Genomic DNA, 12,872 nt, shown 5'->3' on the forward strand with positions numbered 1-12,872 from the left:
AGATATGCACACACATATGATATATAGTCTCTGCCTTTCCATTAATTGTGTATCTATAAATATGTGCTCTACTATAGATTTTTTTTTGGCAAAAAAATTCTTTCTTTCTCAAACTTTCCTCATTGATAATCTCTGTGTATAAATAATTAAAGTTATTAAGCTCTTACTCTTTGCAACACACTAGGCTTTCAAATCAGCCAAATGGAAAAGCAGAGACAATTCTTGTCTTCCGGGAGCTCAAATTCTAATGGGAGAGATGATATAAATATAAATACATTAAAATATATATGAATGTAAATATGTAAAACTATTTTTGTATACATACACATGTACATACATACTCAGGCTATCAGTGAATTAAGTTTTTGCAAAAATATTCTATAGTAGATCACATATTTACGAATGCACAATTGATGGAAAAGCAGAGACTATGATATTTCACTGTGTTTATTGTCTGTGGCCTATAAAAATCATTTTACTTGGTATAGCAAGAAGGTGTTATAAAGACAATCAGAATCATGGAATTTTTAAAGCTAAAAATCATTTCAATGACCATCTAGTTCAATTTGAAGATCCCAAGGAAGAAGAACCTACCACCTCTATTTTGGGGTAGTTGTAATTGTGAGAAATTTTTTTCTTACATAAAAACTTGAATTGACTTTTTTTTCATCAATCAGGGATAAGTGACTTGTTTAGGGTCACACAGGTAGTAAGTGTCAAGTGTCTCATCTAGCTTTGAACTCAGGTCCTCCTTACTCCAGGAAGAGTGCTCGATCTACTGTATATTTTAGCTGCATCCTGAATCGATCTTTTTTACAGCTTCTACTCATTTCCCTTGCTTTAACCCTCCAGAACTAAACAGGACCAGCCTGAGCCCTCCTCTTCATGGTGATCCTAGCTACATTCTCCCTTCTGAATCCTCTATCTCTGTGCTAAATATGCCCATTTCTTTCCACTGATTCTTAAGGCCCTTTACCTGCTTTGCTCTTCTGGATACTTCTATTAATATGCTTTTTAAATCGGGGTATCTTGCACCGAACAGTCCTCTAGATGGGATCTGATGAGGTCAGAGGACTGTGAGCTCTAACCATTTTAATATACATGATCACATTCACTTTTGTAACTACTACATCACATTGCTGATTCCTCTTCAATTTGCAGTCTCCTAACTACCACCCCCGGCATAAATGATGTCCTCTTATACCCATGAAGTTGTTTTTTTTTTTTTTTTTATGTTCATGTATAAGAATTTACATTTATTCAAATTTAATATATTACATTTCTCTCCTACAAGACATCTCTCACCTATTTGATAAAATCACACAAGATTCCCCTGAGTACTCAATAATGGAAACCTTCATTTCACCCTCTGATTATTATTGTCAAGTGAGGGATAAACCAGATGAATGCTTGTCAAATGTATCGATCGCTGTTGAGGATGACGTCCAGCACAGAATCCCACTGGAAGAGTGGTTCCTAATAGACTAAGGTCCTCTAAAAGAGTCTGACCAACTATCCACAGGGAAAAAGGAAATGAGTGAAAAATAACAATTGTCTAAATTATCGCGTGCTACTGGATGGCCAGTCCAGAGTCTGACTGATGGACTAAGTCGATCAACAGGAAGAGATTAGATTGTATCATATTTGGAAGATATGAAGTGCTTTGTATGATCTCAACCTTCTTGAAATAGAGGCCTCCACCAAAATTTTTCTAGTGGAACAGCACAGCTTCTGAACAACCAGAATTGCAGTTGTAAGTAGGCTATGTAAGCTTACCAAAGAAGAATTGAGCCCAAGAAATGATATTAAATATATGATCAGACATATGACTAGAAATGGAGACAGGCTGATCTTGTTAGTGAGAGGTAGGGATCACTGATAGCTAATTTATGTGTTTTATTGGATGGATATTCACAACATATACAAGATTGTTTTAAAGATCAGATCAGCTAATGTGCATAATAACTAAGACAGTGTACTAAGTACTTCATTTTAAGCCCAGCAGCAATATAATGACCCTTAGGATCCATGTGATTCCCTTTTGTCACTTTAGAGAACTCATATGAAAAGAAAACTTAGGAGCATGATCACAATCACTCCTGTCCCAAGTTAGGAAAACTTGGCATTTAGGCAGATATGGGCTCTCTGCCTTCATTTACATTTACTCCTCGCTAACCACTGGCTCCTTTGTGTGTCAATTCAAATTACTGGTAATATCTGGATAAAGAAATACAAATTTATTACAGTATCTGTTGTTAGACACTCATGGAGAAGGGAAGTCAGGGAAAGACCAGATCTCTGCTAGGAACTTCCTCAATCTTCAGCTGGCTCTCTTCTGAGGTGTTTGAAAAGCTAATGGCCCTTGTGATTTCTACTTTCACTTTCTCCTTTCACTGGTTTTTTCTTTCCAGGTTAGTTGTTAATGGTCTCACTATTTCCTCTCTTGGAGGAATCTCTTTTTGCTCCTGAACTAGCTTCTCTTATGGAAGCTTGATCTCTCCAAGCCTCTCACCCACTTGGACTGACTTGCTGTTGTGACTGATTTAAATTTCTTTGATTCAAGGAAGCATCCAGGCCTCTTCACACTCAGTGAATAATTAAAATATGTCCTCACTTGATAATGTATTAGAGCTAAGTGGTTTTCACCTGATAATAGGTCAAGGCTCAATATCTTAACATTTATTTAAATAATATGGGGTCATTTACTTGATTCACTCAATGGGTCTCTCTACCTTTACATGGCAAGGGAAGTCATTCAGCATTTATTAAGTAGCTACCATATGTCAGGTTAATTGCTAGAAATGATAATAAATAATAATTAAAATAAATTAAAATATAAATGTTAGGGACAGCAAGTGGGACTGAAATTTCACTGATCTAGGTAACACCCAAATGAGGGAGCTTCCTTTACCAAAACAAACTGGCACTTTCTCTGTAACTTATAGTCTAATAGAATTGCCTGAAACACTGAGAGGCTAAGTGACTTCCTCAGAGTTCCTACCAGTATCTCTGGCAGGATTTGAACCCACACCCAATGTGCTTCCTCTAGATCTTTTGGTATGCATTCAGAGCTCTATCCTTGGTCTTTTTTTTCCTTTCCTTTTCGCCCACTATATCTCTCTTAAAAGTCTCATTCATTTCCACGATAATGGTGATATCCAAGCCTTAGACTTTTAGCCTTGACATCTTTCCAGAATTCTAGAATAAATACATTTGTGACTCTCAATAAGACACACTTCCATGAATGTCCCACCATAATAGAGTTAGGTGACTAGTCTTTGTTTCCAAGTATTGTGATTTAAAGAAATAGACTTCCTTTTTTATTGTCCACACAGCGGCCCCCTGAATCCACCACTATCTTTCCCTTTCAGGTAACATTGCACAAGCTATACTTTCTGGATTGGTCATTCTCCTCCTCTCCCCCCCACATCTTGGGGACTAGGAAGATAACTGCCATATCTTTCTCCATCTCTGAGCTGATTTGATTTTCCATTCATACCTTTGCTCAAGTTAATTTCAAGCAGGGCTTGAGTGGATAGAGCTCTGAGTCTGGAGTCAGGGAGACATCTTCTGAATTCAGATCTGGTCTTAGTACTTACTAGCTGTGTGACCCTGGGCAACTCATTTCACCCTGTTTACCTCAGTTTCCTCATTTGTAAAATGGGCTGGAGAAGGAAACAGCAAAGCCAGTCTGGATCATTGTCAAGAAAACCCCAAACAGGGCCAGACACACCTCAGGTCACCCAACAACAATAAGAAGCTGATCTGTATGTTTGGAATACCCCTTCCCCTTCCTACTCCCTTTCTGAATTCCTATTTATCCTTCAAAGTTCACTTCAGACATCACCTCTTATTCCTTGATGCCCCTCAGTTTATATTTTTATCTTATATTTTATTCCCTTTCCCTATCTGAAGCTCACTTAGGATGCTGTACACACACCTCTCATACATTTATCAAACATTCTTGTTATAGTCATTTGAATATTTGTTACATCATCCAATCTCCTTCCTGGAGCACAAGGATCTGTCTTAGCTAAACTCTGTATTGTCTCTAGCACTAGGCCATATATACAGTAGGCACTTAATAAATGTCTCCTGAGTCCTATGAGCTGAAGTCCATTTCATTGTTAGGAGATCCATATAGCAGCAATTAAATTCTTATCATTTTACTGTGGCAAAATAGCCACATTCTTGACAAAAGTTATTTTTAAAAACTTCTTAAAGCAAATCTCAAATTTTAGCTGATAATTTAACATGTACCAGATTCCTGCTTCCACTCCCCCCCCCCCAGATAATCTGGATTTGCTATCTTCTCATATACTACTAGCATAATGGAAGTCACCCCCCAAAATTTTGTTACATAAATAAGAATTGGGATGCAGGAAATACAGCAAAAAGGTAATTCTTTTTCAAACTTGTAGAATTGGCTGCTGTTTTTTAGTTTGAGAATAAAGCTTTAAAATTCATTAAAACATTAAGAAAATAGGACAAAAAATAAACCCAGTATTCTGCTAAAGAAATTTTATGATGTGATAATCATTGCAGAAGTCACCTCGTTAATGAAGATTCTGCTTTAAGATCTCAGGGGGTACAAATGCTTTGAGTGTCCAAGTGAATTCAGTATAAAACAAGTCAATGTCTCGCAGCGGAGTAATTTACAGGAGGAATGAGGTTTATAATACAAAGTTCTCCTGGTAAAATTGTATTTTATAGTCTGTGTGCACGAATATGTTGTTTGCACCTAAATTAAGGGAGGGTGCAGACATAGATACAAAGAACAGAAAATATGCAGGCTGAAGAAGCTTGGGTGACTTGCTATCTCATCATTGCAAGGAGCACCTACATATGAGATTATGAATTCATCATTCTGTCCTATAAGTCTTCTGGTTTTTAATGGGTGAGTTCATTAGGTAGTTAATTGAATTGTTATCCCCGTTTATGAGGCAACGTGGGCAGTATTGGAATCAGGAGAGAAGGAGCTGGATTCAAATCACTCATACTTTCTGTGACTAAACTAAGCTACTTAATCTCTCTGAGGTTCATTTTCTTCATTAGTAAAATTGGGTTTATAATTCCTGTACTAATAAGAGCTACCGTATATAGTGCTTTAAGGTTTGCAAAGTGCTTACAAATATAATCTCATTTGATCCTCATAACAGCCCTGGGAGGTAAGTCTTATTCTAAGCCCATTTTATCCTTAAGGACACAGAAAAACAGCTATTAAGTGACTGGTCCAGGATAAAGGATCCGAGGCCCTGTTCGAACTCAGAATTTCCAGGTCCAGTGCTTTACTCACTGCCCCTAACTTTCTTAATGGATTTGAAGTCCAAATGAGATAATCTAGGGTTAAGTACATTTGTGTAGCCATCAGGAATTACTGTTGTAAGAAAGAAACAATTAAAATTCACCAGATTCACTTTCTTTATCCTTCGTGGCCCGAAGGAGTGTGCTATAGAGTATCTTCCTAGCAAATAGTATACATGTAAAACAAATGAAAAGGTGAACTTTGTTAATTCTGTTTGCCCTTTGAAAAATACTGTTTTCTTTAAGAATACAAAGTGTAAATCTACAATGGGGTCAGGAAAGAGGGAATCTAGATAGCGTAGCAATACTTAGTTTCTTGATTTTCTCGCTACCTTACTTTAAAAAAATCATTAGGGATGAGACTTTCATATTATTAATAAATATATTTGCCTGCTTGGGGTTCTAAATTCTCCAGAATACAACAACAAATGGCTTTTGAGATATCGACTACGACCCCTCCCCCCTCCAAAAAAAAAAAAAAAAAAGACCTAATGACTTCTAATCTCTAAGAAGTGATAAAAGTCCTATTTCAAAGGGGGGGAGAGGGGAAGCAATCCCTTCCCCTTCCCCAATTTGGTATTCAGAAATCATGAAAAACAATGTTCCAAAACTCTAAGACAAAGCGCAGACGAGCCCTGAGTTCAGAAACGCATCTTATCTATGACGTAATGGAGGCCAGTTTTCCTAACCTTCCAAACTGCTCCTTTTCTTCGCCTTGCTCCTCTCCGGTTCACCCGGCCCCTCCGGCCAGCTTGGAAGCGAGGGATGGGGATGAATGGGGGAGGGGGGTCTTTATTGGTCTGTACCATCTTCTCCTTCTCTCCCCCCCTCCCCCCGCCCCAGTTCCTGGAGCACCCGCAGACGGGCAGCGTGGGTCCAATGTTCTGTCTGCCGCGGGCCGCGGAATGCCGCGGCTTCGCGTGGCTGTTTTCCATTTCTTAGAAAGCTCCCCGGGGAGTGGACTCCCACTTTCGGGTGTCTTTAAAGTTCCACTGGAGGCGTCTTTCTCGGAATGCTCCCTGGCAGGGGCGGGAGAAGGGAAAGCGAAGGTTCTGTGGCCAGCGCCGCGCGGAGGTAAACTGAGGGCAAGGAGATTATAAGGGAAAGGGGGAAATCTGCTTTGAAAGCTGGGACCCTAGCCATCCGTGGGGCCGGAGTCCCGGATGTTTATCCACGGGACTGGGATGCTTTTGCGTTTCATTCCTCCGCAGTATTGCGAACACACTAAGCGCTTAATAAATGCTTTATCTGGTCTCACAGACTTGCAAGGCTACTAGGAGAGGAGCACTAGGTTCCATCCCCACGATTCCAGCTGCCTTTTAAAAATAGTTTTCCTTTGGGACACCCAAGCCTTTGGCTCACTCCAGTTTTTTTAAAAAGCATTTTCACACACACACACACACACACACACACACACACACACACACACACTCCACACGCTCCGTGTTCAGATGCACCGGCGATTTGGGGAAATAACCACCTCGCTTGGCTGAGGAAGGGCGAACCTCTAGCGTTCACTCCCCTTGTGAGCCCTTCCCAGGGTCTCTTGCCCTCCCACGCCCCGTGACAGCCCGGCTCTCCAGCCTTCCAACTCAAAAACAAAAAAAAAGCCTTCCTCTCCAACCCTTCCCCTCGGTTGCTAGCCGCAATGACGTCGCCAGCCGGAGTCCCGCCCGCCGGGGGTGGCTCAGCTTTTCCGATTGGCCCCAGGGCCGCGGCGGTGAGCCACCGATTGGGCGGAGGGGTGTTGATGGACAGGAGGGCGGGACGGGCTGCGCGAGCTGTCCTCCCTCTCTCGGTGGGAGAGTGTGAGTGAGTGTGTGAGTGTGTGTGAGTGAGTGTGTGAGTGAACGCGAGCGTGGCAGCGCCGTGTGATGCCGGACGCGGCGGCCTTGCTTATTGTCTGCGCGACTGAGGGACGCTGAGGGGTCGTGGCTGCTTGCGTTCGCTGCTCCTTTCTCTCGCGCCTCGCGCTCGCAGCCTCGGCCTCCTCGACTGCCGCCACCGCGCTAGGCCCAGCCGGAGCCGCCTCCTCAGCCTCGGCCTCCTGGGCCTCCTGGGCCGCGCGAGCCGAGCGAACCGAGGGGAGGCCCGGCGCGCCTCGCGAGCGCGCGTGCGCGTGTGCAGGGGGAGGGGAGGCGAGTGTGCGCGGGTGTGAGCAAGTGTGAGCGAGTGTGCCATGGGGCCCGGGCCGCTGCGCGGGTAGGCAGCGGGCGAGCGGCGCAGGCGGCACAGGCGACACAGGCGGCACAGGCGGCACAGGCGGCTGCAGCCCCGGTCCGGGCTCGGGCCTCGCGCGGACCAGCAGCAGCGGCGGCAACCCGGGGCCTGCGAGCAGTGCCCACCATGGCCAAGTCCGGCGGTGGCGGCGCGGCGGCGGCGGCGGCCGGAGGAGCCGGGGGAGCCGGCGGCGGCGGGGCCGGCGGGGGAGCAGCTGGCGGCGGCCTGACCTGGGTGGTGAGTCGCGCCGGGGCGGGCGGGCGGCGGGAGCCTTTGTGGGGGGCCGGGCCGGGCCTCGGCATTGTTCTCGGCCTCGGCGGAGGGGGAGGGGAAAGCCGGGCGGGGGAGGAAGGAGCCCCCCTTCCGCCCCCGCCCCCTCCCCACCTTCGGCGCCCGAGCCTGGAGGCCGGGGGGGGGGAGCGGGGGCGGGGGGAACCGGGGGGACTTGGAAACTTTCTCCCTGCGCTGGTGGTTGGCCCCGAAGATGCTGCGGCTGAGTCCCCCCGCCCATCTCGGGAGCGGGGGCTTGTGGGCTGGGGGCGGCGCAGTCTTGGTGCCCCCCAAGTGCTGGGGCCGCGGAGGTAATCCATGCGTGGCTGAGCACAAGTTGTCCCCCAAGTCTCAGTGCAGCTTCGAGCTCCGAACTTCAGCTATCGATCTGTACGGCGTGTCCCCAAAGGCTCGGAGCAGTCTGCAGCCCGAGATTTCGAGTATTGGATCAATACCGGGGATTAGCAAAATCTTTGTGCAGTCTTAACTTGGGGTATGGATTGATGCATTGTCCCCAAAGTCTCTGTGCGTTCATAACTTCAGGTATTGAGCAACACACGGTGTCCCAGAAGTCATAGTGCAGTTGTAAGCCCTTAGCGTCTGCTTTTGAGAAATATCAGTTGTCCTCAAAGACTGATGCTGTCTGAATCTCATGTGTTGATCGGTACGGGGTGTCCCAGAAGTCCTAGTGCGGTTGTAAACCCTGCATTTCGGGTATGGATCAATACAGGGTGTCCCAGAAGTCTTAGTGCAGTCGTGAACGCTTAATTTCGTGATTAATTTCGTGGATAAATGCAGATTGTTCCCCAAAGTCTTGGTGCAGTCTTAAGCCCTTCGGGAACTGACCGATATAAGGTGTCCCCCAAATCTTAGAACAGATGTATACCTTTAATTTCTGGTAATAATGGAGGGTGTCCCCAAAGTCTCAGTGCGGTCTTTAACTATCAGAGCTTCCAAAGGTCTTAATAAAGTTTCAGATTGAAAGCCTAGAGAATGTGGTGGTGCTCTGTATTTATTAAGCACCCCCTAGTTTCCATCAAGCCTCTACTAAAATCTTCCCTTTTCTTAGCCTCCTTGATGGTAATGCCTTTTTTCGAGATGATCTCCCATTTATCCTGTCTGCATCGTTTGTACACAGTTGTTTGCATGGGGTCGGCTCCCGCCATTATACCGGGACTCCCCGAGAGCAGGAATTGTTTTTGCCTTTCTTTGTATCTCCTGAGCCCAGCACTAAATAGGTGCTCAGGAATCACCTGTTGGCTGACTGCGCGCGTTAGGTGCTGCAGAGACTTGGGCAAACCCTACCTTTCCTCTGAGGATGCTACCCCGTGTACGGGATGTGTGGGAGGAGACCGGAATAAGGAAACAAAAAGAAAAACAAAGTGAAAGCTCGAAGGGTTGTGTGTATTTTGAATTCCAAATCTTCCTCTGGATCCCTATCCCTGAAAAAGGCGACTGCTTTCCCCTAATACTTAAAGACCTTTTATGATGCTGCCCGGTGTTTGTGATAGCTTTAATTCAATTGGGGATAAAAAGGGGTGGGTGGGGAGGGACAGGGATAGAAGGATTGGAGGGAAAGAACTCTGCGGGATGTTTGTTTATCTTGAATACCAAATCTTGCAAAGTGCCTGATAGCAAAGAGGGACATGGGTAGGCGATTTCTTGTGTGCTGGTGGCGCTTTCTCTTTGGGGATGTTGTCTTGCGTAGATGAACTTTTGAAGCTCTTCTTGGAGTATGGGTTGGGGAACCCCAGGGAGCTGTTTTGCATCCTAAATACCAACCATTTCATGGTGCCTTTACCCTTGAAAAAGGGGATGTGGGAAGACGACTTCCCCTCACTTAAAGACCTGCAGAAAGATCTGAGTCTTGCACACACATACATTTTGCAGCTCACAGGGGATAGCTATTTTTACAGAAATTAATCCACTGTGGTTCCTCCTTCATCCATCAGGGTAAGATGATTAAAAGCAGCTCTTAAGAGATGTCAACAGCTTAGGTGAAATGGGCAGAGGGACTGAGTGGGGTGTACTGGAAAAGAGATTCACATGTTCCCCTAATTCTGAAAGGCCCAAATTCCAACTAGACTTGGAGGATTTACTGTGGAGCTTCGATGGGCAAGTCCATGGAAAAGGGCAGATCTGAAGGGACCTGGTTCCCACGGCAGATCAATAATTCAAAGGCATTTCACTTACTTGTTCAGCTTTGAGTTCAGACTCGGGTCATTTCCTTCATGTAGCTAACAGAAAAGAAGTCCACTGATTCTAGGCTTTAGGGTGGGAAATAGTTTATTATATTCACTTACTGTTGCTTTTCCAGGGGCTCTTAACTATCATTAATCATCTTAGGAATCTTCTCTTCCCTCTTCTCTCTACCTCTCCAAACTGACCTTTTGTTAGTTAATTTGTTCTATTACAACTTCTTATTTAAGTCAAGTTTGTTGCATTCGATACTGGTGTTAGATGAATTATACTAGATTCATTTATCATTTACCAGTCAGTTGTTTTTATGTTGTAGATATCTTTTGCAAAACAATTTTTCTATTACAACTTCCTTTTCTTTAAGTCGTTTGTTGCAATCGAGAACTGGTGTTATGGTGATGAATTATGTTATGAATACTAGATTCATTCATCATACATTTACTAGTTGCAAAATCTGTGAAGAGAGTAGAGAAATATTTTAACTATATTATATAGTTATAATCAAATGAATTAAATTTGCTTTCTAAAATGCATCAATTTCAGGATTTTGAGTGTCTCAGTGATGACTGGAAGGTGGTAGTGTGATTGAATGGAGCATGCTAAAGTCTGGGTAGACTGGGGACATGGGAAAGGATTGCAAAGAAATAGTTTTTTTTTCTTTTAAAGTTAGGTTATTTCTTTCCTTGTTACTAAATTTGATAACCTAAAAGAATTATGTTAGATTTTCCAAAGAAACTCATCCTATTGATCCTTTTATTCCAAAAATCATAAATTGACTGGTTTGGATCCTTTGCTGTAAAAGTATAGTTTACTGTTAATGAACATTATAGAGAATCAAATTATGAAATTTTCATTTCATTAGCCTAATTTGTAAAATTCTGACAGCAGTTGATGTTGACTTCTCAGTGTGATATTATCCATTTTTAGAACTAGATGTATTTTGCATTTTTGAAATTAAAGTGTTCATTGACTTTGTTTAGACATTTGATTTTCCTGGCACGTAGCTATGATAAAACAATGATTCAAACTAAGTTTTTTTAATTTTCCTGTTTTTAATAACTTTATTTTTCCAAATCCATGCAAATATTTCAACATTTATCTTTGTAAAATCTTGTGTTCCAAATTTTTCCCCTACCATAGAAAGCAAGCAATCCAATATAAATTAAATATGTGCAATTCTTCTAAACATGTTTTCATATTCATCATGCTGCACAAGAAAAAAATCAGATCAAAAGGTGAAAGGAAACAAACAACAACAAAAGTGAAAATAGTATGCTTTGATATGTATTTAGTCTCCATAGTTCCCTCTTTACATGCAGATGATATTTTCTATCCCAAGTCAAGCAATTGCCTTGAATCACCTCCTTGTTGAAAAAAGCCAAGTCAATCACAGTTTATCAGCATATAATCTTGCTGTTGCTGTGTACAGTGTTCTCTTAGTTCTCCTCACTTCACACCATCAGTTCATGTAGGTCTTTCCAGGCTTTCTTGAAATTATCTTGCTCATCATTTTTTTGTAAAACAGTAAGATTCCATTACATTCATATATCATAACTTATTCAGCCATTCCCCAACTGAGGGGTATCAACTCAGTTTCCAATTTCTTGTAGGAAGCATTTTTGCACATATGGGTCCTTTTCCCTTTTTTATTATCTCTTTGAGATACAAACTCAGAGACTGTTGGGTCAAAGGGTATGTGCAAACTGCTTTTTTTTTTTTTTTTTTTTTTTTTTTTTTTTTTTTTTTTCATAGAGGACAAATCAGTTTTAAAAATAGGTTTTTGGTGTTAATGATTTCATAGTGTATTGTTCTATCAGGTATCTTTAACAGAATTCCAGAACTTGTGTTGAAACATGACAAGTATTCTGCCATAATGTTTTCTTTTGATATATTGTATAATAACATATTAACTTTATTGACCAAATTTCAGTTGCTTCAATTACTAAAAATTTGCTAACTGTCTTGGCTAAAGGAGAGGGAGAAACATCATTAGAGACAGATCCAAAAAAAGTTAACTTTTGAAGTCAGTTGTATGATCATGTCAAAGAAAGTCTTCAGAAGATATTTCAGATTCTTAAGTTAATAATTTTGCTACTACAGTTTTGGGTATTAAGACCAGAATTTGACTATCTTTTTCCTTTGCATGGGATGAGAAGATATCTTAAATGCTTAAAATTGTCACTCTGCAAAATAATTTTCAGTTTAACTTTTTAAATTATACTTTGAATTGCATTTGCAGTTCATAATAAAAAACAGTCTACACTTATACAGGACTAGGCATTTTCTGGACATTCTAGTGAAGTAATTGGTGTAGATGAATGCTACCTCCCCCTCTTAAGGATGAAAAACTGACTGAATAAGTGATGACCTGGGCAGCATGCTTGTTTGGGGACCGATTCAGTTCAGATCCTTCTCCCAGTTACTCCCTGAGATCTCAGACAAGCCCCTTGACCTCTTTAGGCCTCATTTTGCTCTTCAGTAAAATGAGACCAAGAGTGGGGCTTGGTCACTATCCAGGTCTATTCCAGCTCTGAGTCTTGGCCCAAGATCACAAGAACTGTAACAGAAATGATGGCATAGACCCCAGGGTCTGCCTGACAGTCCCCGAATGGCCAACACCAAGGAACATAGCTTCCCATCACAGGTGACCAAACCTTCGCTTGCCAGTATTAGAGTGAAGGCGCTTTTTGGTCAACAATTGAAAAGTGATGATCATATACCTTGCCAAGGGACAAAAATAATAGAAAGAAAAATGAAACAAACTTTCTAGGAAAAACTTGAGGGAAGTTCTGGTTTAGTCATTATAAGGAGATTACCTCATGAGTAATGAAACAAATGGACAGACAGCCACAGTGAGTTAGTGCCTGACCTTAAGTTGA

At 42.4% G+C, this 12,872-nt stretch overlaps 1 protein-coding gene across 1 annotated transcript in view; it reads left to right on the forward strand.

Moving 5' to 3' along the window:
- Positions 1-7,641: 7,641 nt before the first annotated feature.
- The window catches only part of TOP2B (DNA topoisomerase II beta), an 84,171-nt gene continuing 78,940 nt past the window's right edge, over positions 7,642-12,872 (forward strand). The window contains exon 1 of the mRNA XM_052001174.1: positions 7,642-7,761. Coding sequence (XP_051857134.1) covers positions 7,651-7,761 — 111 coding nt within the window. The 5' untranslated portion in view covers positions 7,642-7,650. The remainder of the gene's footprint in view (positions 7,762-12,872) is intronic.

The sequence above is a fragment of the Antechinus flavipes genome, chromosome 5 (assembly GCF_016432865.1).
Source record: "Antechinus flavipes isolate AdamAnt ecotype Samford, QLD, Australia chromosome 5, AdamAnt_v2, whole genome shotgun sequence".
Taxonomy (NCBI): domain Eukaryota; kingdom Metazoa; phylum Chordata; class Mammalia; order Dasyuromorphia; family Dasyuridae; genus Antechinus; species Antechinus flavipes.